Here is a 26,961-nt window from a genome sequence, read left to right as displayed (position 1 = left end):
CAATTATTTACTGTTCATTGTCATTTTTAATAAATTAACATCTTCAGATATAACCAAAGTTTGGCACATTATAACGATTTTTATTTTGTTTTGATACTACCATTTCCAGAAAACACGTCAGTAACTCTTTACATTTATGAACTGGCATGTGAATAGAAATTACTTAAGAACGAGATGCAATACCAGATCATATTTCTGTACAAGCCAAGTACATTTAAACACCTCTCACCTGTTTAGTTCGCTTTGCCATTAGAGCTGGACTGCTGGGGACCGTACCTCCAATTAATAGCCTGATGGGCATTTTCATTTCTTGCGGTCTGTCAAACAGCTCTGGTTTAAGTACTGGGAATGTTTCATAGCTAAAATAAAAATAACATAAGCTCTCCAAAACTGTTCCCTTATTCTAACTCATTTATAATAATTCCAAACTACAACATGTGCTGAAAATTAATTGTTTAATGACAATTCTCAATTCCCTTAAAACTTTTCTAATCAACACAAGTTTTATTTAACAGCCAATCAAATACACTAGGCTTCTTCCTGCAACAAATATAACCCAGTAAATTATGCAAAGGCAGTCAAGAACCATCTCAAAATGTCGTACATTTCTTCAAAGGAAATATAACAATGTCTCTCCTTTTTGGTGCAACATTGCTAGTGTTGATTGTTTATAATAAATACCTGTAAACCAGGCTTACCCATAATAGAACCAATTAACAATTACCCAACAAGCAAGTACCACATTTACAGTTCAGTCATCACATTATTATGGAGATGTTGAAAGTTAACCAGAAAGATAAAATCTGTACTTGCTTCAATAAAATCACTGTTTTAACATACACCAAATCAAAATGCTTCTGATGCCTTAGTAGAAAAATAATGACTAAATAAACAAAAATCTAATGACCCAGGCTACATGTATCCCACTTGAACTTCTCTTTGCTCCAAAAACCTTAACTGGACTTGCGTTTATATTTTCTGAAGTGTTTCATTTCATTCCAATCAATTTTTGAGTTGCAGTTAGCAAATTTAGACCCCCAGTCAATTTAATAAATTGTCACAAGTATATATCCCATGTTTAACAAAATCCTGTGCCTCAATATTAATTATAGAAATTTTATGTGAAACACTGCACAAATGATGGATGTACTTTGAATCAATACTTGCCTTGATTAATACCTGATGACTTACATAGAACACAATGGCTGGCAACCAAGGATGATACTGTTCAAATAATGCAACCTGGCATCATCAGTCAACTAAGAAAATTTGCTGGCAGTGATTGCACAAAAAAAAACAAAATAATAGCTATAATCTCCACAATTTCTAACCAATGAGGGAAATAATGAATGGATATATTTGGCAGGACAGTCCTTTACACAGAACATAAAGGTTAAATTAGTCAGTAACTAAGATACATTTCAGCTTTACTGTAACTGTGTTCAGCAAGTCACCAAGTGTAATAAATGAGCTGTCTATCTTCATACCCTCATCCCTCAAGTTCCCATTTGAACATAACTACCACTGTTCATCAGCTCACTATCCACTTCAATTTCACAGTTTGAGCAGATAATGCCAATAAACTGATCGATAACTTACCAACCACTGTGCTAATTAAGTTTAAAATGAAAAAAGAAGCAACCATTGGATTAGTTATATTGAGACTCTCGCAATGTATTTTAGAACATTCCAGGTCTCAACTCAAAATGTATCAAATGCATTAGAAATGTAATTAGCATTTCTCTTGTCCCAGCAACATCTTTTTTCCTGATGAATCATGCACTGAAGAGTGAATACTTGTTTGGGGACCTGGTGATGAGTTTCAACAACGTACTATCAATTTTTAGCAGCTGATCAAAGTGCTGGGCTGAAAGCTGGAAGTGAGGAGGAAGGTTGCTCAGCTTTCAGTGCTTTAAACTACTTTTAATACTAGATTCTTTTAAAAAAAAGTAACCACCAGCATCATTCAGGAAAAATATCAATGCAACAAATACATGTCACCCAGTTAGATTAAAGTGAAGCTACAGTTAATCAGCATTCAGAAATCAATATGCAACAAAGACTCGTAATATATATCACATTGATATAAATTAGCTAGTGATTCAAAACAGTACTTCAATCACATCTTTTTAAACCTCGCCACGGTTTTCCATTTGCTGAAATCACAGAAACCACAATACTTAAGGATTTGTGGATAATTACAATGTTCATTTATAATAACTCCATTAAAATTAAGTAAAGGCAAGAAACACATCCATGGAGCAAAAGTAAACACTGAAATTCCCAAGTGTCTAAAGCTTGTGCAAAAACGTACTTCATTTAATGAAGCTGAAAATCAAAACTGATACAGTGCAGAAAATCTGAACTAAAAACAAAGTCCTGAAAATACTTTGAAGTTCAGGTAGTGAAGAGAGGAAGTTCACTTTTCACGCCAATACCTCTTCATCAAGATTGGATCCAAAATTAGCTTGGCAGTGGGATACAGAGGGTGATGGTAGAGGATTGTTTTTCTGATTGGGTGCCTATAACAGGGATCGGTATTAGATCCATTTGTAATATATGGCAATGATTTGGACATGGATGTAGGCAACATGATCAGTAGGTTCACGGACACCAAGATTGATGGCATGGAGTTGTGGAGAGTTGTCTTAGGCTACAGGATGATATCAATGTCATGATGAAATGGGCTGAAAAATGGTAGGAGGAGTTTAATCCTGATAAATGTAAAGGTGATGCATTTTGGGAGTAGTAATGAGGCTCGTACATACACCATCAATAGCAAGGTCCTGGAGAGTAGTAAGGAACAGAGGACCTTGGTGTGCAAGTCCAAAGATCCTTGATGGTCACAGAGCAAGCACATAATGTGGTTATGGCTGCATATGGGATGCTGGCTTTCATTCAGGGAGGTTATGCTTCAACTTTATAAAATATTGGACTGATCTCAGCTGGAGTACAGCACGCAGTTTTGGTCACGACTCCATAGGAAGAATGTGAGAGTGCTGAAGGAGGGTGCAAAGGAGATTCACCAGGATGTTGCATGGGATAGGGTGTTTCAGTTAAGAAGGAAGACTGGAGAGGCTAGGTCTTTTTTCCCTGGAGCTAAAGGGGTTAAGAGGGGACATGACTGAGGTATATAAAATTATGAGTATAGATAGGGTAGACTGCAGGGATTTTTCCCCCTTATCAGAGATGAATATAACTAAAGGGTAAGAGGGGAATCTGCGGGGTCCTTTCTCACCGAGGCTGTGGTGAGTACCTGGAACGCACTGCTGAAGACAGTGGTGGAAACAAAGTCACTATCAGTATTCAGGTGGTCTCTAGATGAGCACTTGATTCACCAAGGCATAGAAGGCTATGGGCCAAGTGCTGGAAGGTGGGATTAATATGGATGGGGGTCCACTGGTCAGCATGGACATGGTGGGCAAATGGCCTGTTTCCATGCTATATACTTATGACTGAAGTGAAAAAAAAAAGTGTTTGAAGTTGCAGAGGGGGCAAGGGATAGAGACACCAAAGCAAAAGTCTATGATTACATGAAGATCAAGGGTGTGCTGATATGTTTTTGGAGCCATTTCGTTAATGGATGAATAGCAAGAGAGTTTGGGGGTGGGTGGCGGTAAGTGCAAGAGAATTAAGAAAACAAGAGAACATGCTAAAACAGAGACAAAACACAGTTGTTACAGAAAAACTGAGTTAAGGTGGAAGACCATAAATGTGAACTGGCTAGTTCTGACACAAACAGGAAAAGCTAATGTGAAGTTGTTGAATTTAATATGGTTCAGGGTTCCAAAATTCCCAGATGCAAGAGGAGGTGCTGTTCCATGAGGTTACATAGGGTCTTGTTAGAACAGCCAACGAGGCTTGAGACAGAGGTCAGAGTGGGAATGGGATGGGAAATTAAGGTGACACATGACTGGAAGCTCAATGTCAACTTTGGAGACTGTATAGAAGTGTTCTGCAAAGTAGGCACCTAATTTGCATTTGTTTCCTCCCACATCATGAGCACCAAGTACAAAACAATATGGCATTCTTAAATGTATCATTGTTCCAATGATCTCCTTCAGTGATCTATAATTGTTAGCTTTTCACAGAGTAATATATTACAAGACCACAGAATGCCCTGAAGCAGGAAAGTCATTACGAGAATAAACAAACAAGAAACAAAAAACTGACTGCACTACTTCTACTGTAAAAGCACTACGAGGAAGATGACAAAAAACTTCAAGAAATACTGCAGAATCAAGGGTCCAGCATTCATGAGGAAGCAAAAAAATTAAAGATACACCGGTGAAAAGTTTAATAAGCCTGAAAACTGATAAATCCCAAGGATCTGACAAAATTCTATACTATATTCTGGTGCCTTTCCTGCAAATTGGAAGGTAGCAAATATGATGCCACGATTAAAGAATGAAGGCAATAAGAAAACAGGAAACTATCAACCAGATATCTGAAATTAGCTGTTTGGAAAGTAGTACGAAAAGATGTCAAGATCCTTTGAAAATAACACCATTGAACAGAGTCGATATGGATTTATGAAAGGGAAATAGTACTGAAAACACTCAGATCAGGCAAAATTTGCGGATAGAAAAACAGTTAATGTTTCCAATCAAAGATCCTTCACGAAGCAAGGCCAGAGTTGCCATGGAAAACAAAAGTGAAAAAGGAAAAACAACGGAACGTTAAAAAGCTATGAAATGCAGATTAGAGCTGTAGAAAATGCCCAGCAGATCAGGCAGTCAGTGGAAAGAGAAAAAGTTATTATTGATAGATATAGAGAACATGTTGATTTTGGCCGAGAAGTTCAGTGTCTCAAAGCAAGATACAGAACATTCAGGGTTGAGATAAAGAGAATTCTCTTTGCTCAGAGGGTAGTGTGTCTTTGAAATTCTATGGAGAGTCAGTCATTGATTGTATTCAAAGACTGATAGATTTCTGGATATTAGAGAAACAAGAGAAAAGGAGAAAGGGCAGGACTTTTCCTTTAAGGTCAAAGACTAGCATGGCAGAATAGGATTGAATGACCTTCTCTTATGTTCTTATTCCCCAATATTTTGTCACCCCCCCAACCACTTTGCCCTCATTGTATAAAATATCATTTTCGGGATGTGGGCAAAGCCAACATCCCTGATTGCCCATGAACAAAGTGGCATGCTTGGCAATTCAGAGGCCTGGAGAATTTACTGTTCCAGAATAATAACCAAATTGAAATTCCACAACTGATGGGATTTGATCTCTAGTCTCTGGATCATTAGTCCAGCAATTTAACCACTGTGCCATCGTATCGCATACTACTAAGGTGGCTGATCTGTTGTTGGAGCATTGTAGGTGTGGGTATCTGCAAGATGGCAGATATTGATTTTACATATTGGGAACACATACCAGGAGAAAATCAGACAGAACATTTGCTGATGTAGTAGATGACTTTTGCAAACTGACAGCTTTGCAGTTAATTACACAACTTTATTTTTAAGGATGATGATTGGTAATATAAGAATAATTTTCACTAGAGTATTTTTGGACAGAATTTGTGGAAAAAATATTTTGTTAACTACTGAAAACCAACCAAAGTGAAAGGATTAAACAAGTTCATCCTAGGGTACACATAATTGATTTCGACTACGACCATGGAATAATACCTAAATTTCCCTTCCAGATCTTGCTCATCAGATGGTGGCGGTTCCAGAGGCATGATAAACACAGTGTGCTCACTTCTTTGTGATTCATCCAGTTCAATGAGCTTTGTATCTTCAGTGCAGTCAGCATCAACCTTGATGCATGCAAACAAAAAAAATTAGCACATTTTCCTGAATTAATTGACCTCCTGTCTTTGTTTACTTTACCCATTTATAAAGACATCCCATTCATATCTTCAGACAATCCTTGATCTTTTGCCACTAAAAGACTTGATCACACACTTTACAATCCCCAGCCAGTTTTCTCTTTCAAATCTATTATTATAACCAGTCATTGGAGGGAAAACATTTCCAGCTACCATAAGGCAGGAGGCACAGAAGCCTCAAGTCCCCCACAGGAGGTTCAGAAACAGCTACTTTCCTACAGCCATCAGGTTCTTGAACCTACCTGCACAACCCTAACTCTACCTCAGCAATGGAACACAATGGACCATCTCTTGCACTCCCATGGATTTGTCTTCGAATGCGTCTTTGCTATTTTTTTTGCACGAAGGTCTTGCTCTCGCAGAGCGTTCACCGCCCCTCCCCCAACCAAAATGGTATAATTTTTATGTATAATTTATATTCACTATGTCATTGCCTGGACCTACGTGCCTGTGATGCTGCTGCAAGCTTTTCAACATACTGTATCGCACCGTAATTATGCACAAGACAATAAACTTGACGAGCTTCCTTGAGATATATTCCCCAACACAAAGTTCTTATTATGTGACAAAACCTCACCCACCAACACACCATTTAACTCCTCCCCCTCCTCTGCCTTGTTTTTGCTCCTCAAACAATACTAGAAAACAAATGACATCATCTGGTCACGTGGGACCTTAAGATGCATGAATTAGCACTTCCCTAAGTTACTAGAGTGACTTTGAAATGTGTTAAATCGGCTCTAAAACACTGGTATGCCACTAGGTCATGAAAAATATGTTGCAAATGCAAGCTCTGATTTATTTACATCCTACTTCTCTCAGGAACGTCACCCTCAACCCAAACACCAAAAACAAGACTGCTTTGAGGTACAAATGCTTAAGCTTTGTCGAGAGGGGCTTCAGCAAGGAGGCTGAGCAGTTGTAAGGCAAGATCTTTTACTTTCCTCTGTAGTCTTAGTGTTTTAGAGATGACAGTCAGGGCAGTTGCATGCTTCTCCTGCAAAATGTGGGAGATGAGGGTAACTTTATTTCCCTAGCGACTATGTCTGCAGGAAGTGTGTCCAACTGCAGTTCCTGACTGACCAAAGAATGCCTGGAGCTGCAGATGGACTCACTGAGGAGCATCCGTGATGCTGAGAGCATGAGAGGTGACCTGTACAAGGATAGATTGCACCCGAACTGGAAGAGGACCAATATTCTAGCAGGGAGATTTGGTAGAGCTATACAGCAGGGCTTAATCTAGTCTCGTAGGGGTGGGCGAGACCCAAAGCAGTAGAGTAATAGATTAAAAAAAATACCTGAGGCAAGGAAGGAGGGAAAAATGACCAATCCAGCAGGCAAGAAAGGCAGGGGCAGAACAAAGAGTGAGGAAGGTCTAATAGGTTAAATTAGATTTATTTTAATGCAAGAAGTCTGACAAGCAAGGCAGATGAACTCAGGGCATGCATTGGCACATGGAGTTGTGATATTATAGCTATTATGGAAACGTGGTTGAGGGATGGGAAGGACTGGCAGCTCAATGTTCCAGAGTACAGATGCTTCTGGCATGACAGAGGTGGAAGAGAAAGAGAGGGTGTTGCAATGTTGATTAGTGAGAACATCACAGCAGTATTTAGAGGGGATATTCCGGGGGGGGGCAAGCTCCAATATAGCTATATGGGTGAAACTTATAAGAAAATAATCCCATCACTTATGGGATTATACTATAGGCTCCACAATAGTCAGTGAAAATTAGAGCAAATATGTAAGGAAATTGCATATAGGTGTATGAATAGGATTGTAGTAGTAAGTGATTTTAATTTCCCTAATATTGACTGAGACTTTCATAGGGCTAAGGGATTGGACAGGGCAGAATTTGTTAAGTGTGTCCAGTAGTTTTCTGAAGCAATATGAAGATGACCCTACTAGAGAAAGAGCTATACTTGATGTCTTAGGAAATGAAGCTGGGCAAGTGGCTGATGTGCCAGTGGGGGAGCACTTTGGGACCAGTGACCATAATTCTGTTAGTCTCAAGACAGATATTTAAAAAGATAGGACTGGTCCACAAATTAAAGTCCTAATAGAAGGAAGGCTAATTGTGAAGGCATTAGACAGAAATTTGCAAAGGTTGATTGGGAATGGCTTTTAGCAGACAACAGAATGTCTGGCAAGTGGGAGGCTTTTAAAAGTGAGATGGGAAGAGTTCAAGGCCAGCAGGTTCCTGTTAGAATGAAGGGCAAGGCTGGTAGGATTAGGAAACCCTGACTGACGAGGACCAACTCTATGAATCATTTCCAAATTCATCTGTCTTGATGCCTGCCTTCATTCCTTCAAACCTCTTGTCAATTGCTTCCTCCCCATGAGGACAAATCATTGAGGTTTTCCATATCAATATACTCAAAAAAAATTCATGCAACTGGCTTTTTCCCCTAAAATGCATCAATATCTCCCTTGTCAACACCCAAACTCACCACTGTACATTCAGTTGGAGTTGGGGGATAGGCACATCAGTAGAATCACTTAATGAATACTAAACTGCTCAACATCCAACCTCCAGCACATCATCAAATTAGATGCCCTACCACGGGTATTTTAATGCCCTGGCCTGCACATTGACTGGTGGTTGTCCCTTTCACAAAATTAATCTCCCCTGAGATCTGTCAGTGCACCTCTGTGTCCAAGTAGTGAAACCCTTTGGAAGGAACAAGTCATTTGGTTTAGTATAGAACTTGAGTTGGGGACTAGGTTGTAGTTGGCAAAGGTTTAGTGGTTGGGAGGGGAGGGGAGGGAAGTTGGTTCTGAAATGGTGATGTTGGCGATGTTTGAGAAGGAGTACAGTGATGAGCTTGGGTTTTGACTATTTTAAGTGCCTCCATCAGTCCTCCTCACAAACTCCTAAGTTCCAGAAGAACCACCCCAGCTTCTCCATCTATTCACATAACCAGTCTCTCAAAAATGTAATGTTTTGGCAATTCTCTTCTGCATCTTCTCCAAAGTCCTTCAGAGCTTTCTCAAAGTTTGGTGCTCAAAATTGGACACTATCACAGTTGTGGACAAACACAGTTTTATAAAGGTTCCTTACGACTTCCTTGCTCTTTGCCTCCATTCATAAAGCCCAGGATCCTTTATGCTTTAATTTAAACTATGAAATCTGTGATGCAAATCCAAATGTTCCTTTCTTGCATTGTACTATTTTTCTATTCCAATTCTCCCTTGAACATGAGTAAACCTACTGCCACCATCTTTTCAGACAGTACATCCCAGATTACAAACAAACTCAAGTACAACAACGTTTCCTACATCATGTTTGGTTCTCATATTGATCACTTAAATTTTTTTCTGCTTACAGATTCTTCTGCCATTCTTTCTCCTTACTTTATCAAAATCATTCATAATTTCATATGCTTTCCTGCTCTGAAGAGAACATAACCACCTTCACTCTTCTCTCCACTTAAGCCCTTTGACCCTGGTACCACTCTGATAAATTTTGTCTGTAATCTCATCCAGGTCTTGACAATGCTCCCATGGTACCCAAAACTATTTTCAAGCCAAAGCCTAACCAGATATTTCATAAAGATTTAGCCTAACTCTTGATTTTGTAGTCTTGGGTGTACATCAGGCTAGAGCTCTGGAAAGCTGTTTTCTTAGCTTATTTTACCACTTTCAAAAATCTGTATAGGCACACATCAATTTCTTTTTCTATTCCTGCACTCCCTTCAAAATGTAGCAGTTTACATTGCTCCTAACCAAGATGAATCACTTCAAACTTTTCAGCATTACATGTCATCAGCCATTTGTCTGTTATTTGACAAATCTATTCATTTTGACCTATTCATTCTTTTCATACCCCTAAATTACTCATTACATTCCAGAGTGAGTCAGTGAGATTTGAAATTGTTTTGTAATTAAGAGGAGAACCTAATACCAGTGCAGGGGTCATTATTTCATTCCCTTCCATCCGGAAGATGATTTTTCATTGGTTTTTTTTATTGTTGTCATGTGTACTGAGATGCAGTGAATAGCTTTGTTTGCATGCCATCCAGACAGATCATGCCATACATAAATGCACTGAGGTAGTAAAAAGAAAACAGATTGCAGAACATAGGGATGCAGTTACAGTGCAGATAAACAAAGTGCAAGGGCCACAATAAGGTAGGTTGGGAGATGAAGAATTCATCTTCAGCATACAAGAGGTCTGTTCAAGAGTCTGATAACAGCGAGATGGAAGATGTCCTTGAGGCTGGTGGTACACGTTTTCAAGCTTTTGTTATCTTCTGCCCAATAGGAGAGGGGAGAAGAGGGAATGACCAGGGTGGGAGAGGTCCTTGATTATGTTGGCTGCTTTCTCAAGGCAGCGGGAAGCGTAGATGGAATCAATGGAGAGGAGGCTAGTTTGCATGATGGACTAAGCTACGATCACAACTCTGCAATTTCTTGCAGTTTCTGGCAGAGCAGTTGCCGTACTAAGTTGTAATGCACCCGGATAGGATGCTTTGTATGATGCATCTATAAAAATTGGCAAGGCATCAGGAACATACTGAATTTCCTTAGCCTTCTGAGGAAGTAGAGGCCTTGGTGTGCTTTATTGTCCATAGTGTCAACATGGCTGGACCAGGACAAATTGTTGGTGACATTTACTTCTAGGAACTTGAAACTCTCAACCATTTCCACTTCAGCACCATTGATACAGACAGGTGTGTACTCCACTCTGCTTCCTGAAGTCTTGTCCTATCTCCTTCCTGTACTCCATCTTGTCATTGTTTGAGATCTGGCCCACTATGGCGATGTTATCTGCAAACTTGTAACTGGAGTTAGAGCAGAATTTGGCTACACATTTGAGAGTGTATAGGGAGTATAGTAAGGAGCTGAGACTGCAGCCTTGCAGGGCATGGGGTTGTGGAGGAAGTGTTGTCGCCCATCCTTACTTATTGTGGTCTATTGGTCAGGAAGTCAAGGATCCAGTTGCAGATGCAGAGTGCTAGGTCTAGGAGTTTGGAGATGAACGTTAGAAATTATGGTGTTTAAAGCAAAGCTATGGTCAATAAATAGGAGTCTGACATACAGTAGGTGTGTTTGTTATGCAGATGTTCTAGAGATAAGTTTAGAGCCCAGGAAGATAGTGTCCGCCGTGGACCTATTTTGGCAGTAGGCGAATTGCAGTGGGTTGAGTTTACCTGGGAGACTGGAGTTGATGTGTGCCATGACCAGACTCTTGAAGCACTTCATGATGATGCATATCAGAGCCACTGGATGGCAGTCATTTAAGCATGCCACCTTGTTTTTCTTTGGCACCAGTATGATAGTGGCCTTCTTTAACACAGGTGGGAGCCTGCTTTGCTTTCATCACTTTGTTCTTTCTGCTTCTTAGGCAACTTCAAATTAATATTTCCACTGTCTCTTTACTTGTATGGGATTTACTTTTGTTAATGTCTATGTAGTATTTTGTCAAACGCTTTGTCAAAGATCACACACACACATTTCATCAATCCTCTCCTTTTTTTCCCTCCATGAACTCTCAGGTTGGCTTTACAGGTGATTTTCCTTTAAAAGATCTACTCTTTTGCCTAAAGCTAATTAATTGTCAGAGATCACAGTCTTAAAGATTCCCAACCATTGACATTGTATGTAGTTCCCCACTAGTTTCTCCTGGTCTTAATACTATTGTACAAATTTGAAAGTCACCCCTTTCCACTCCAGAATATGATATTTTGATCTATTGAACCGCTGAGTCACTTAGCCTATCTACCTATGTGTTTGAGCTGATGCTCAATTTCTAATACTACTTTCTCATACTAATTTTAATGTGCAGATGAATCGTTGCACCATAAAATCAATGCTGTTGCTTAAAGTAATAAATCAAATAAAGTACATAACTAATCATACTAACCTTGGTTCCTTTCTCTGTGCCTTTGTCAGAATGAAAAAGCTGGGGAAAAATGTAAACACTTTATTGGAACTGAAAAAAAACTCAATTCTACAGGTACATTTCAAACAAACTAGAAAGCAGCTGCAAAATGCATACTGCTGAAAAACTTCTGAGCTCAATTACACTTTGCAACAGTCTTAAAAGTAACCCTGTACTTAATGATCTCCAAGATCTAATAAAAATAAACATTCCATTTATGAATTTCCATCATTAACACAATTGGTTCTTTAGTATGTGTTCTCAATTTATGACATGCACGCACAGAGTTTGCATATTTTTAAGCATTTTGGGTTTTTTTTTTAACCAAAATTCTTGAGCCTGGAATGCAACTACTGAGTAATGCTTTATGAACTTCTGAATTTTTGTTTAATATGTTCTCCTAGAACTTAACCTGTGAAGAGCAAAGAATACCTTCTGTTCTTCACAAGAGATCAGTATTTAAACACAAAAAGAAAAACGCTCACTAAAATTAAAAATGTCAGTACTATATTTGAATATGAACAAAATCTCACCTTATCTATACAGTCATCAAAAAATGCTAGACTAGCATCCTTGTCACTCACAAAAGAACACTCTTCAATGAAACGAATGAACATCTGTGTTTTAGTCAACTGAACATAGAACTTCTGATGTGTTCGATCACGAGACTTCAAGAATCCTAGCAAAAAAATAACAATTAAGTATGAAACAACAACATGTTCTGCTAAAATCTGCTTCAGCATTTCACCACAACTGTACAGATGGTGCCTCATACTTGAAGGGCACTGTAATCAGAGGAGGCATGCGGTATCAGGTATAAAAATGAATTCTTAAGCATTTGTTTCATTCTAGTCAAGTCACATCATCTTAAAATGATTGTTGGAATCATATAAGAGGACAAAGTAAAGAATAATCTTTTTTGGTAGTAACTTGGATATTCAACTTCAGTTAGGGGTGCTTGGGCATTTAGAAATAACTCAATGCAAAATCAAAGCACAAGGTCACAAAATAATGGAAATTAGCAGCAAAAATCAGTAACATCTTTCAACAGATTTTTCCCACAACTCAGAAGCAAGTATTTTATATAAAGTGAGCAGGTAAACAAGACTCCCTAGCTTGCAGAGTTAAATCACAAGCTAGAAATGCTTCTCATTTATCAACTTACTTCAGATGAAAATAAAGCTCAGAAATTATGCCCAGCATCTGTGCTCAGACCTACTTCAATCTGCACTTATGCAGCACTGAGTATAGCAACACCAAGAAAAAGAGCAAATATTGATATTTTCCTCTACAAGTTTTAAGATAAGGCAATAGACAACACTAAGACACAAGCTTGCATGCACGCACTTCATGAAAACAACTCCAATCAATACACCTGTTAGAGTTTAAACATCTTGTTGCAATAATATGGTAGCTCAGAGTCCTCCTTGCCCAACAGTATGAAGGCACCATGTAACATTGCAAACAGAAGACAAACTGTGTGAACGATTGCAACCGGAGATGGATAAAAACAATGAAGTTAATGTGACACAAATGGTTGGGCTATGGTCTGTGAAAAACGACCAGCTGAAACAGAAAATTATGGAAATGTAAATGAACTTCAGGGGTGGAATTGCACTGGAAAAACATCTTAAAAGAGAAAATCGATCGCATTTTTCTATTAGCTAGCGTCCTGCAAATTGACAACATATACCACTTTCATTCTCAAAAGTTGGAAATGTTTTCAATTGAGTCTTGAAGAACCAAATTTTAAGCAGTTCAATCAGCTCGATTCGTAGTTACTAAACCTTGGGCACTAACCCCCTCAAAACCAAAGCTCCTCATTTTGTACTCCTTCCTCAAAAAAAAGGAAAAATAACAAATATAGTGCCAATACAGTACAGATTTATGCCATTCTATTGAGAGTGCACACTATCCTGCAAGCTTGAGGGTGGGGATGTGGGCATGTGATGACATGAAAAGAAAACGTATCAATTAGCAGCAGACTCTGTTCTAAAATATTGCATTGGAGAGGTCCAGGATATTGCCTGGATTGGAGGACATTAGTCATGGGGATGGATATAAGATAGGCTGGAACAAAGGAAGCTGAGGGGTGATAGCAGTTTATAAGATTATGAGAGGCATAGATGGGGCAGATAACCAAAATATTTTTCTCATAATCAGGATATTTAAACCCATGCCCTCTTGTTTTTAAGTTAGAGGAAAGTGTTTTAAAGGGGATCTGAGGGATAAAGAATGGAGAGGAGATTCGAGGTTGAGCAAGTTGGGACTTTTTTTTCCCACTGGAGTGTAGGAGAATGAGGGGTGATCTTATCGAAGGGTACAAGATCATGAAGGACATAGATATGGTCAATGTGCACACAGTCTTTTTCCTAGGTGTGGAAATCAAGAATCAACAACTGGAGAGCACAGGTTGAAGGTGGAGAGAGGACAGATTTAATAGGAACCTAAGGAATGACTTTTTCACCCAGAGGGTGGTCAGTAGATGGAATGAGCTGCCAGAGGAAGTGGTTAAGGCAGGTATATGGATAGGAAAAGGTTTAGAGGGCAAACAAGGGCAAATGGAACTAGTTTAGATGGGAATCTTGGTCGGCATGAACCAGTGTGCTGTATAACTCTATGATTCAATGAGCTTTTTTTAAATAAAAGTGATTGATGTCCAGAATGCACTGCCAGTGGAATCAGATACAATTACTGCATTTAAGAGGCATTTAGGTAGACACTTAAATAGGCTTGTTGTACCTAATGCGGGCAGATGGGATTAGCATAGATAGGCAAAAATGCTGGCATGGGTGTGGCAGCTGAAAGGCCTGTTTCCATGTGATATGACTCTATGACTAACTGGTGCTGGACAATTCATCTCATTGCTTTGACTAGAAATGCAACAAATACATACAATTGTACTGAAAGTTTTGAAACTTTTCTCCAATAACATTGCTGTGCTTGAGGTACTGATACAGTAGAGACTGCAAGCTTATTAATATCTGGTGCCTAATCTAACTTACACTTACTGTGAACTAAGACAACAAGGGTTAGCAAACTTCACAGTTGTGTGGGTATCACAGACTTATTAACTTTCATACAGCTTGATTATCCTCTCTTTCTTATAGGCAACTGCAAATTGATCAGAAGCAGGGCCAAATCGTGGTGACTGCAACTAGTGTTCTGAAGGGAAGCATAAGATTCAACCATTCCCATGCAGTTATGTCCCAGAGATGGCATTCATTACCAGGCCCTCTCTTCAGGGACTTCTCCAGTGTTATGCTGAAGAATCCACGGCTTAATCCCATGCCACAAAAGGCTGGGGGATTCCTGGTCTGGTGATTGGGAAAGATTGGTGTTCATTTTCAGTTATTTTACTTCAAGAATGTGTATATTGGTTTATCCATGCTTTGTGATTAAATCAACATTTCATTACATTTTTGAAAAAAAGTACAACTCAAGTAGCTTCGAAAATACCTCAAATAGTTTAAAATCTATGTAAAAAAATTAAAAGCCTCTCAGTTTTGACAGGAGAAAAAGCTTTGTCCTCAATTTCACTTTCTGGCAAAATCTTTCAGAGCATTTTGTGGGCCTCTTGAGGTTCACCAACAAAGGCCTACTACCAATAGGGCCTCACCAAATGTCTTCCAGCAAAATTAGTCATCTGCACCTGGCCTAGTTAAGATTGGGCAAGTAAAGACCGTAAGATCAAGCACAATTTCGCCCAATGTGTATACACACACACACAGATGCACATTTTGTCATATTAAAATAAATTCTTGAAATAGGCCCTTTCATACAACTGGAGACAAAAAATAGAAATCTATTTCATGAAAATTAAAAATTGAACTTGTAAAGAAATTTGTCACTAACATTTAAATGCATCAGACCAACTGGGTTACAGATGGAACAAAATTTTAATTTGTACATGTGCAATATTCTTAACTCAAGGTAAAGAAAAATCAGATTAAAAGTATACTTCAGCTTGCCCAAGTAGTTCGTGCTTAAACCTACAGCAGAATTGAAATGTACAAACTGCCCTTTGAGATAATGTTCAATAGATCAGCATGATTTGGAATTAAATATACCTTGCAGATCATATAGTGAATTTGCAGAAGTAGCTTTTTCAGAAGGAGCCTGGGTGATTGGTTTGAGGTATGTTCGATATCCCTTCAATATTGATGCCATGAATCGCAAAAAGGCCTCCTGGATTTCCATTTCCAGTGACATCATCTTTTTATGCCATGAAAAATCAGCCTCTATTGGTGTCATCTCTACAGCAGACCCTTCCTGTGCTCTTCTGTGAACTAAGCCATAAAACAGAATCAATCCAAATCAGACTGACAAATGTTAATAAAAAAACCTCCACGGGACATGCACTTACTTAGGGAGTCAGTGATAGGCCAAATTAAAGTGTCATTTGGTAAGGAAATAAACAAGAGAACAGGAAATAACTTGAATAAGTGTATCCTTTCAGCCTTAAGTCAATTTGTAAATATCAACAGGACAGTCCAACTTCAAATTTCCAATGTTATTGGACAATTAATGTTTTTCCTTTAAAGAAATGGACTGCTACAGAGCTGTAGGTGACAATGTCTTAGAAAGTTTAAAATATTATACAATTCCCAAACATGAAACCTGAAGCAATGTAATTGTGGGTACCCAAAAATTGAAATGCCTGCCAAATGTTGCTCCACACATATGTGCACTGTCAATGCAGCTAACTTTTCCCTCTTTGCAAACCATTTGGAGTAATGGAGAAACGGACACATCTTCTGCTCATGGCCCGGAAGGGAACTCTGACGAAATGCTCCTCATGGGTCAGCACATTCCATACTCTAATTAGTTCAAAACACGATATAAGAAAGACCCAGGTATGTGACGTCGTGCTCTGCCCCAATCTCATCTGCAAGCCCAGAGGAGATTCTGGGTCATCCTGATCATCAAAGGCACTTAGAAGTAATTTAAAAAAGGCCATAATGGTGGTTCAGAGCATGGATTCAGGACCAAAGAACCCTGCAACATGCAGTCCACAACATTCCAAAGGATAGCTGCAGCAGCAAGACCTTGAGGATGTTGGAGCCTTGTGGCCACAGAAGGCAAGTATGGACAAGGGAACAGAGTAGGTGCATGCTTGATCCATGGGTTGAATCCATGGTCCAAGAACACATCTCACTGCAAGTCTGACCACATCTGTACATATAATGCTGAAGTAATAGAGCTTCAAATTTGGCAATTGCATTGCTGGTGAAGCTAAGTGACCAACATTTTTAAATGCAGAACTACTGTCAAAACAACAAAGGATTAACAAGAGTTTAAAATATGTTAGAACTTTCATGTAAAAAGTGAAGTGAACTTTAGTTGAAAATGATCAAATTAATAGAATATTTATAGATAATCACTTTGAGTTGCTCATTTGCAATTTAAATAAAGGGGAAATAAAAAAGAGCAATTTCTGAGGATATGATTCAAACTTGAATACAAGATTACATTTTCTTAATGAAAATACTTTATGCTTACCCAATGAAAGCTGATTTTGTAGATTCACTAAAGAACTGAAGAGATTCTTCCCAGGTTTTTTTGGAAGTTGCTTCCAGGTTAAATTCTTCCTGTCATCAGATCTAAAAAAAAGTATGCAAAAACAACTGACAATAAACAAACATGCATCTGGTGCACAAAGAATGCAGTAAATTTACTGAACCCCTAATCTAATTTATATCTGGATTGAGACCAGTTCATTCCTCAGACTTCCTTCTCCACTTCTCAGCTTCACTTCATTGTATTTAACATAATTCTATACAGTTCCTAACATCTTCATTTGCATGTGCATTGACACCTGCGTTACCCAAACTCTTATTTCATTCTCAAACATATTATATCCTACATCCGCATCCACTCACTGCATTTCTCTAGTGTAATTATCAAGCTTAGATTGAGACAGACTGCTGTAGTTTCTGCTACAGGTTCTATTTTTTAAATGGACTGTTTTCTGAGTAAAATGATTCTTTGGATACATTTTTGTTTGGTATACAAATCAACTGTATGCCAAGACTGAGACATTCCCCCAGCTTCAACTCACTGAGTTGCCAGTAGACTGTTATTTTAAATGTTTAGGTCTAACTTGTGTAAAATTATCAAGACCAATGCTGATAAGACTTGCATTCCTGCCCTGATGAAAATATGCAAATTTTTACACTTTATCAAAAGTTATCCCAAAGCTATAGAATGCAAATATAAACACTTACAGATATATTGTATTTGTATCGAGGTCCACACACACAACATCCGGAGGTGGGTCATTAAGATCAAAATACCGTGAATCAACACCTACAATAAATGGAATTGGTGCATTAAGGACTCCAGCTAGGGACAATGGACAAAGTGGAATATATGGACACTGCCAATGAAAAGGAAAGATCATCTGAAAAAGAAAGTATGAAAAATTAATGATTTGTTTTTAATGAAAATGCTAATAAGAAATCCAGATGGCTTGATGTTAATATACCAATACTTACAGTTACAACAGCTTCAGCCACACCTGTCAATACAGCAGGCCTGAGAGAATGCAACAGAATCTTGTTTTCCATCAAGACAAAGTAGAGTAGAATTGCACAGTTCTCAGCACCCAAGTTCATCAGCAAAGTGCTAAAGTTTGCTCCTCTAAAAAGAAAAAAAGTTAAGTATTTTTGTGTCATAGTACTTTTCTTTAAAGAAAGTTAATGTGGTTATAAATTGGTTTTTTTAAAAAGCAGTCACGAATTCACAAGAAATGTAGACTGGAAAACATATTAAATAAGATGCTTCCATGGATTAAAGTTGGAAACACTTAACCTAAATAAAGTCTTCTAAAGCAAGCAATTATTCACGCTATTCCCAACAAAGTTATGCAGAGCAATTAACACAAACTACCATGACAAATTAGTGTACAACAACACTTTTCTGAATATTCTAGAGCATCATACAAACTCCAATATAATCACTTCAGCATAACCAGTTCCAGAATTTCAATTCCAAGTTTTCAGTTTCCCTAATCTTCCCCCTCAGTCCCCACTGGCTCTCCTTTCTCCAAGATATAAGCTTTTGGAATATCATGTTCATATACAATGTGTTTAAATAGCAACAAAAAATTAAGATAATGGCACATGTGTACTTAAGCAATGCAGCTTATTCGATAAAACAGAACATGACTAAATACCTCAAGCTGTGATCTCCTCATATGATCAACTAAAGTAGTAATTTGTGGGCAAGAAACATTTTCCCTAAAAGATCAAGATTCTGAAATTTTAATTTTCAACATGAACCTCAACACCTGGTGGCACAGTGGTACAACTAATAGACTCCCTGCCTCACAGCTCCAGTGACCAGGGTTCAACTGCAAATACCAATCTGCAGTTAACAGTGGCTAATTCAAACGACATACAAATGATCAGATAAATTTAACTGAAGATTTCTGCAGTTGTGGATTTGAGCCAATGATCATTTAATCAATAAAACACAGACATCCATCTTGCCACTCAGGCGTTATTATTCTGGCTGGTAGCCTTGCACTTCAGCTGATAGGTCATACTATATTCGATAATGAACCTATTGAGTTTTTAAAAAGCAAGTGTTAGAATAAATCAGTGGCACAAAGCACTGACAAAACACTGCTCAATACACCCCATTCATTATATTAGTAAACTCCACTCAATCAGTTATAACATTGTGTCTCTGCAATGAGTTGTGACAAACTTAATCACACATCCAAACTATTCTAAGTTCAACAATTGGCAACCTCATTCCAAATCTGCAACTGCTTCTGTTGGAAGGCAAGTGTGTTAGGAGGTGGTCCAAGCATGAGGCTCATGGCAGGACCTAGAACTTTATTTTGCTGTACCTTATCTGGAAGTGTCAAATGTTGATACTGGCTATGCAAAGTGGAAAAGGCACATCATCAGCTTGGGCATAGATCTAAAAACAGGTTTTCACAAACTCATACTTTTGATTGCATAAATGCAACACAAGATAATTTGCCAAGCTTTTTTTTAAAATGTAGAATTAGCCACCCTCAGCAGGACCAAAACAGAACTACAATTAGTACTTCTGCTTCTCTGCATGGAAAGTTGGGGTAAGAGAAAGAAGAAAAACATTCCAAATTGCTCAGAGTTGCACTGAAAAATACAGGGAGGCTGGCCAAAAAAGGGATCAAACTGATGTCATGATTTGTTCACAAATTATGGCTTCAGCCAAGATACTGGAGAACTAATGGCACTCAATATGATCAGCAAGATACACCATCCTCAGGATAAATTCAGGAATGGAAGCAAAAAGGTGCAAACATTCAAATATTATGGAACTTGATTCTTTGGATATTCAAGAAATTTTGATCAACAAATTTTGTATAATCTGCTTGGTTAACAAGTTTGACGCTAAGCAGTACTATATAAAATCAGTAAGGTTCATACATTTGAATGCAATTATTTTTACTAAAATTTTGAAATGGAAATTAAGTATTGAATTGTGCAAAGTGAAAAATAAATCAGAAATCAATCAAAGAAAAACTGCTTATGAACAGAAGAATATTCAAGGGAAACAGGGGATAACCTTCATTTATATACAGCTTGAACATAGCAAGACATCTGGGTAGGTCACACTTGGTTTAAACAAATATGTAGACCAAGCCACGTGAGGAGATGCTAGAATATATAACCAAATGTTTTGTCAAAAGGAGAGGCTTTAAGTGGGTCAAAGGTCAAAAATAATAAAGGGCTAAAAGCAGAAATAATAAAAACAAATCACATGAACGAGGGCAAAAAGTGATTGTTACTTTAGCTTTTTCTTATTTCAGCTTACCTTAAAGGCAAGGGTGTTGAAACTGGCTGAGACAGAATCAATGCATCAAGTGCAGACAGCTACAAAACAGAAACACATTCAGTATCAAGTTAAACTTAAATCAAGCTAATATTATCATATTTTTTAAAAAATTATGCTCAACTCCCACAGCTAATTTTGTACAACTAGCAATGTGCATACACATTACCTGAACCAAGATTCTTGGCCTCTGGGCTGATGGGAAGGGAACATTATGCATGAAGTGGGATATATGCCTATAAACAATATAAGAAAAGTCTCAAAAATGATAAGTGGCAAAACAAAAATGATTATAGTTAGTTTGCATTAAACAGAAGGACAACAAACATAAAAAACAGTGCTATCACAACAAATGGCTCCAGACAGCATCAACAATAGTACGCTACTTATGATTCAGTTCTGATACTGACTGTTCTGCTGCATGCAATTGTCAACAAACTAAAAAAACAAAAATAAACAAAATGGCTATACATTAGCTAAGCAAAAATCACAAATGAACAAAGCCCATGGACAAGAGGAAACTACCCAGTAGTTTTAAATGCTAAGGAAGTGACTGAAAGTGTATTGACAGAAAATGCTGGGCTCGAACTCCTCTACATTTGTCTTGAGAGTGAAAATTTCTACTTCCACTGTGAAACTTCCAAACTAATTGACAGTTAATGACAATAGTTTTTTTTAGAAAAGCAATGTCAAGACATGGCTGTGACAACTTAAATGGTAAAGACTACAGGTCAAAGTGTTTAGTTCTGGTCTATTGAGACATGGGCTTAAACCCTGCCAAAGCTCATGGAACCTCAAGTAAAATGTTAGTAGAACATGAAGTCATTCTCAATCGTTATCCAAGATTGAGAATGAGCAGTTGCTAAGGCAAGAGATCCACCTGTTGCTTGGGATCAACAGAATCCTCTGAATGTTTAACTGGAGATGATTTCTGCTTACAAAGTCCTAGAAGTGAAACAATCCATCACTATCACTCCCATCCTTGATGACCCTTAGCTGTGGTCCAGCAACTCCAATATAAGACTCAGCTTTGTATATAAAATCTATGGGTTTTGCAGTTTTCCTCAAAATCAGTAGTCAACATTGCATTTATTGTCAATGTGCACAAGTATAGGTATGCACAGGTGCAATGAAAAACTTACTTGCAGCAGCATCACAGACTTTTATTTAGCTGTAGTAATATTCTACAGTTCAACTTTTAGCTGTCTTCCTTTTTCAAACCTTCCACTTATCATTCGCAGCGAAACTTGAAGCTGCTATAGCTACGTTGAAACTTAAAACTAATTGATTTGGTAAATAATTAATTATTCAATTTAACTTTCTATATTAACAATTGAATTTGGCAAGATGCAAACAATGCAGTGATAACAGCACTGCGTGATCACAATGGATAATATTTATGACTTTTGTTTAATTATAGCATAGATTTTTTTTTAGGACAATTGATTGCCAGGAGTGCTTGAGCCCTAACACACAAGGGTAAAAAGTATTCAAAACATGATTGATTACATGATTTTCACACTGAGCCAGAGCTTCTAAGAACTGATTAATGGACCGATTGGCAAAAAGATCTCAAGTAGCACTGTCTAATGTATAAATAAATCCAGACTTCAAAAAATAAACTCAGATATATTTCACTGTTATTTATTAATCAAGGACAGCCATCGTGGGAGGTGGGGGTGGTTGCAAAAAGTACCTTTTGTCAAGATTAAATAAACATTTTAATTTACAAAGCTTAACTAATAATGATCTTTGGTTGATTGGAAGGGGGAGGAGCAAATGCAGAAGGGTCATCTGATTAAACCCACAAGACAAGACAAAGCCAAAAACTGGTTGGAAAACAACAAAAGATTAGAGTCTGGGGCTAGGCAGGAAATATGCCCAGAACTTTGGGATGCAATTCTGGGTGCACTGTTAGTATTTCAACAGTGCAGTGTACTAGCAGGATTGAAGTTTTGGCTATACTACTATTGTTTATATACTGACAGCATAATGTCTAGCTTGCATTTATCATCACCATGTGGACTGCTTACACTCTAACAGACAAAAAAATGAAAATGACAGAAATACAGGCTACATATTACTAAAATTGTTATCAGAATACAAAAATTCAATCTACACAAATTCTTGACAAATGAAGGGAAGATTTCATGTCAGATGCAAATTCTGCAATATGAAACATTAATTCTCTTTTGCTTGCCACAGATGCAGATTGTCCAACTGAATATTTCCAGCACTACATTTCAGATTTTCAGCATTTCCTTTATTTTGCATTGTGGCTTCTTAATCATGGGTTGCAAACAATGAGAGGAAAAAGCTTTAGAGCATTCTCATCAAGCACTGTAAACACTGAAAACAAAATGCAAATAATTGCCATTGTTGAAAATTTGAAATAAAAAGAGAAAATGCTAGAAATACTTAGCACGTCAAACACCATTAGTAGCTAGATAAACGGACTTGATATTTCAGGTTATCTTTCACCAGAACCAGGAAGGTGCTGGTGAAATCAAAAGTTTTTAAATTGCAAGAAAGAGTGAAAATCTGGAGAAAACAAAAAGGAATACTTGAGATAAACTGAAGACCAAGCCAGATTGATTAACACACACGGTAGTGGTGATGGTTGCAAGAGGGCAATGAAGATTTGTTAGTGCAGCTAATTTGTCGAGAAATGTAAACAGGAGGGGAAGAATGTGGGGAAAAGGGGGGGGAAAAGTGTTTTTAGCAGCTTACACCAATTGTCCAATCAACAATCCAGTAACTCAACACAACTAGCTCAATTGTTAGTGGTTATAGTTATTATTTCAGCCAATTGTTTTAAAAATCCTAGATGTGGTGCCTCAAGTTGAAATCTATGCCAGTTGCTCTATTTATTCAAATAAATAAAGGCTGCTTATGTTGGAGATTTAAAATTACAACAAAAAAATGCTGGATTATACTCAACAAATGATATCTATGCACAGAGAAAAGGTTTACAATTTGATATGAAAGGTAATTAACTTGAAACATTAACTTTCTCTCTCCACACAACCTGAATGGCTGGATTTCCAGAATTTTCTGTTTTGCTGCAATGTACTGTATCAGTTTATTTTGACACTATGGCATTCATGATAACAAATGTTACCAACAAAGGAAATGCTTGTGTTTCTGTACCAATTGCTCTAGTTTTGTTATAAATTAAACAGATGAGTCTTGACTGTACCATAACACTGATCAGCACTTCACTTTCATAATTGGGAATCCTTCACTGGTCAAAATATTATGTTATTAGCAACTGGTCTTTAGTTAGGGTAGGGTAGGGAACAGGTGGGCAGAACAGAACTGAACAAAATTACAACAAAATAAAAACAGTTCAAGAGAATTAAAAAAGATAAAATTACCATTTTCAATGAACAAAAAATACTGGTAAGGCACAGTAGGTCCCTCAATACATATTTGTACAACTTGGAGCCTATTCTAACCTCAATGACAATTAATCTATCCCAGGTACAGCATCCCTGGCACATCTCTTTTATGGGTTCTATAGGAACATACAAGTTGACTGATCTGTAAAAAGCCACTTGTGATTTATTCCATCTAATAATAAATGATGTTACAATATCCTGAACAAGTTCCTAAAACAATGACAAACTACTGAACATTAATCAATAGACCCTAATCAATAATATTTGGTAGTACTGCTATTAAGCACAAAAATGCAGAATAGTTTTCGCATCTGGCTGAAGAGAAGAACTCCGTGGGCTCACCAGAAGTTCATGCCATACACATAATTTGTGAACATAGGCAATTGACCTTCAATCAATAGTCTGCCTCAACCACATTTAAGATTCACATTTTTTAAAATCTGTGCTGTTTCAAAAGAACTCTTGAGAAACAACATAACAGGATTCTAATGAACAGTTTCCAAGTTTCTGAACAAATGCACACAACCATGACTTGAAAGCATATTCATTTCTTATACATCAAAATCACAGAGTAACAAGCAATCTGCTGAGGAACTCAGTGGGTCAAGCAGTATCTGTGATGGGGTGGGGTAGAAAAAAAAGAGGAATTGTTGACACTTCGGGTCAAAACCCTGTTAGAATTCAATTGTCAACAATTCCCTCCACCCCACCCCCACAGATATTGCTCAACCCCGAGTTCCACAAGCAGACTGTTTTTTGGTGCAGTCTTTTGTGTTGCCATTAAGATCATGGAGACATTCTGCACAAGTTTTCTGAAAGCAGCATCTGGTCCAGATGAAGGGTCTCGACCAGAAACGTCGACTGACAATTCTCCTCCTTAGATGCTTCCTGACACACCAAGCTCCTCCAGCAACTTGTATATTGCTCCAGATTCCAGCATCTGCAGTCTCTTGCATCCCCACAAATTCTTAACTTGACCAACAACCTTTCACATAGCACTTTATGAAATGACTTCTGCAAATCAAAATACACTACGTCCACTGTTTCTTTATCAATCATGGTCTTAGATTCTCAAATAATTCCAACACAATTTTCATTTCATAAAACCATATTGACACAACATCAGTGCATTAAATTGTTCTACATAACTTACTACTGCTTAGTTAAAATAGATTACAGCATTTTCACAATGACAGATGTTAGAGCAAATGGTCTACAATTCCCTTTTGTGTATCTCCCTCGAGTGTAGCATTTTTGCTGTTTTCTCATCTGCTGGGATCTTTCCAGAATCTATGACATTTTGCAAGATTCTAACCAATGCAATCACCATTTCTGCAACGACTTCTCTTAAGATCCTAGGATGCAGGCCTTCAGGTCAGCATTGACCGATGTTGCACGAGTTTGCTTAATACTTATTTACTGATGGTAATTCTTTCAAGTTCCCACTTCTCTTTTGCCCTTGATTTTCAATTAATATTGGGATGTTTTTATTGTCTTCTGCCGTGAAGACATAATGAAAATATTTGTTCAAAGTTGCCACCATTTCCTATCTCCCATTAATTTCAATCCTCTAAGAGGCCAACATTTACTTCAGCTATTCTCTTTTATAGGTTTAAAACTCCAATTTCAGATCTAAATTTCTCACATTCAAACTGAATTTAAAATTGGATCATGTTACAATCACTCTTTCCTAGAGGATCCTTTTATTATGGGATTGATTAATCCTATCTTAACACATAGAAAATCAAAAATAGCCTGTTCCCTGCTTAATTCTACAAAACCATCCCAAATGCACTAACATCCTCAGCTACCTTTGCCAGTTTGATTTGTCCAGTGTTTATGAAGATTAAAAGTTGCCTGAGATTTTAAAAGCCTCTTATTTCTTGATTTTAACTTTCCTAGAATGTAGCTACTGTTTGATTGATAAGGCTCACTTTCTCACCACTGAATTCTTCCCTGTGTTTTCTTCTCATCTGCATCCAAAGTTATCCTCTATCTTGACTTCTGAACCCAGATCATTTCTCATTACAGAACCAATCTCATACTTACAGCTACTCTCCCTCCTTTTCCTTTGTCTATCACTGGAAATATCAACAAAATCCCATAAGGTTTTGCTGCATTTATTTCACTTTTACGAAACATGATGCACAATTACTTTCAGCCCATTCTTCAATATAAGAGACAGAACAGCTCAGTGGGAATTTCATACAATTTCCAATTCAAAATGAAGAGGAAAATATGTAGGCCAGAGATCTCCAAGACAGCCAGTTTTTTATTTAAGTTATTGCTTCTTTCTTTATCCTATTTGCCCTTGGAGGTTATGGGCTTGAAAACTGGAAAATACCTGTTAAAGTAGCCTTTAGCAGTCACTCCAATAATTCTACATATCATACAGGTTCACTGGTTTCATCATTTTGAGAACCCCTATTATTAACAGAAACTTTGTGCAGCTGTAAATACAAAACTGCTGGGTAAAATGAATCATGATACCTTTCTGCCATTTGAGATAAAGGGTAATTCTGCGATAACCCAAATGTGTTGTATATTTATTTCAGCTCTGAAATACTGAATCTGAAAATCAAAGTCATTAACAGCTCCAAACAAAATGGCCAAACCCAAATATGTTGGACTCCCAACTCTTTGCTCTCGCTCTATCCTTGCGCAAGTAAAAAAGGGAGGATAGGTCATCTTCTGTTAACACTGAACTACATCAAGCAGTATTTTGCTAGCTCAGTATTTTGCTAGCTCACGATTTAAGGATGGGGTCAGCAGAATAGTTTTTCCACCATTTCTCTCTTCCAGGCAAATATAAAGTTACAATGAACTAGATTTTTAGATGTGGTTTTTATTAATGCCCCTGCATAGCATTATTGCTACAACTCCTTCATCCATCCTTTATCCTTTTCTCCATCATTACTACCCTTGCAAAAGCTTGAAACCAATAGCAATCTTTCAAACAATTTTGGGAAAAACTGTTGGACCTTGGCTGAAGAATCCCTTAATAT

The 26,961-nt window shown here is 37.7% G+C and overlaps 1 protein-coding gene across 6 annotated transcripts in view; it reads right to left on the bottom strand.

Annotated features, from left to right (window-relative positions):
• The window catches only part of dennd4c (DENN/MADD domain containing 4C), a 121,575-nt gene that overhangs the window by 33,150 nt on the left and 61,464 nt on the right, over positions 1–26,961 (bottom strand). For all 6 annotated transcript variants that reach the window (XM_052019222.1, XM_052019226.1, XM_052019220.1 and 3 more), the window contains 10 exons: positions 20,725–20,791; positions 20,538–20,596; positions 18,221–18,365; positions 17,951–18,126; positions 17,226–17,326; positions 15,794–16,012; positions 12,257–12,402; positions 11,706–11,744; positions 5,637–5,767; positions 230–359 (listed from right to left, as the gene is read on the bottom strand). In XM_052019222.1, coding sequence (XP_051875182.1) covers positions 230–359; positions 5,637–5,767; positions 11,706–11,744; positions 12,257–12,402; positions 15,794–16,012; positions 17,226–17,326; positions 17,951–18,126; positions 18,221–18,365; positions 20,538–20,596; positions 20,725–20,791 — 1,213 coding nt within the window. The remainder of the gene's footprint in view (positions 1–229; positions 360–5,636; positions 5,768–11,705; positions 11,745–12,256; positions 12,403–15,793; positions 16,013–17,225; positions 17,327–17,950; positions 18,127–18,220; positions 18,366–20,537; positions 20,597–20,724; positions 20,792–26,961) is intronic.

Source organism: Pristis pectinata, chromosome 7 (genome assembly GCF_009764475.1).
Source record: "Pristis pectinata isolate sPriPec2 chromosome 7, sPriPec2.1.pri, whole genome shotgun sequence".
Taxonomy (NCBI): domain Eukaryota; kingdom Metazoa; phylum Chordata; class Chondrichthyes; order Rhinopristiformes; family Pristidae; genus Pristis; species Pristis pectinata.
This window is presented reverse-complemented; position numbering and strand designations above follow the sequence as displayed.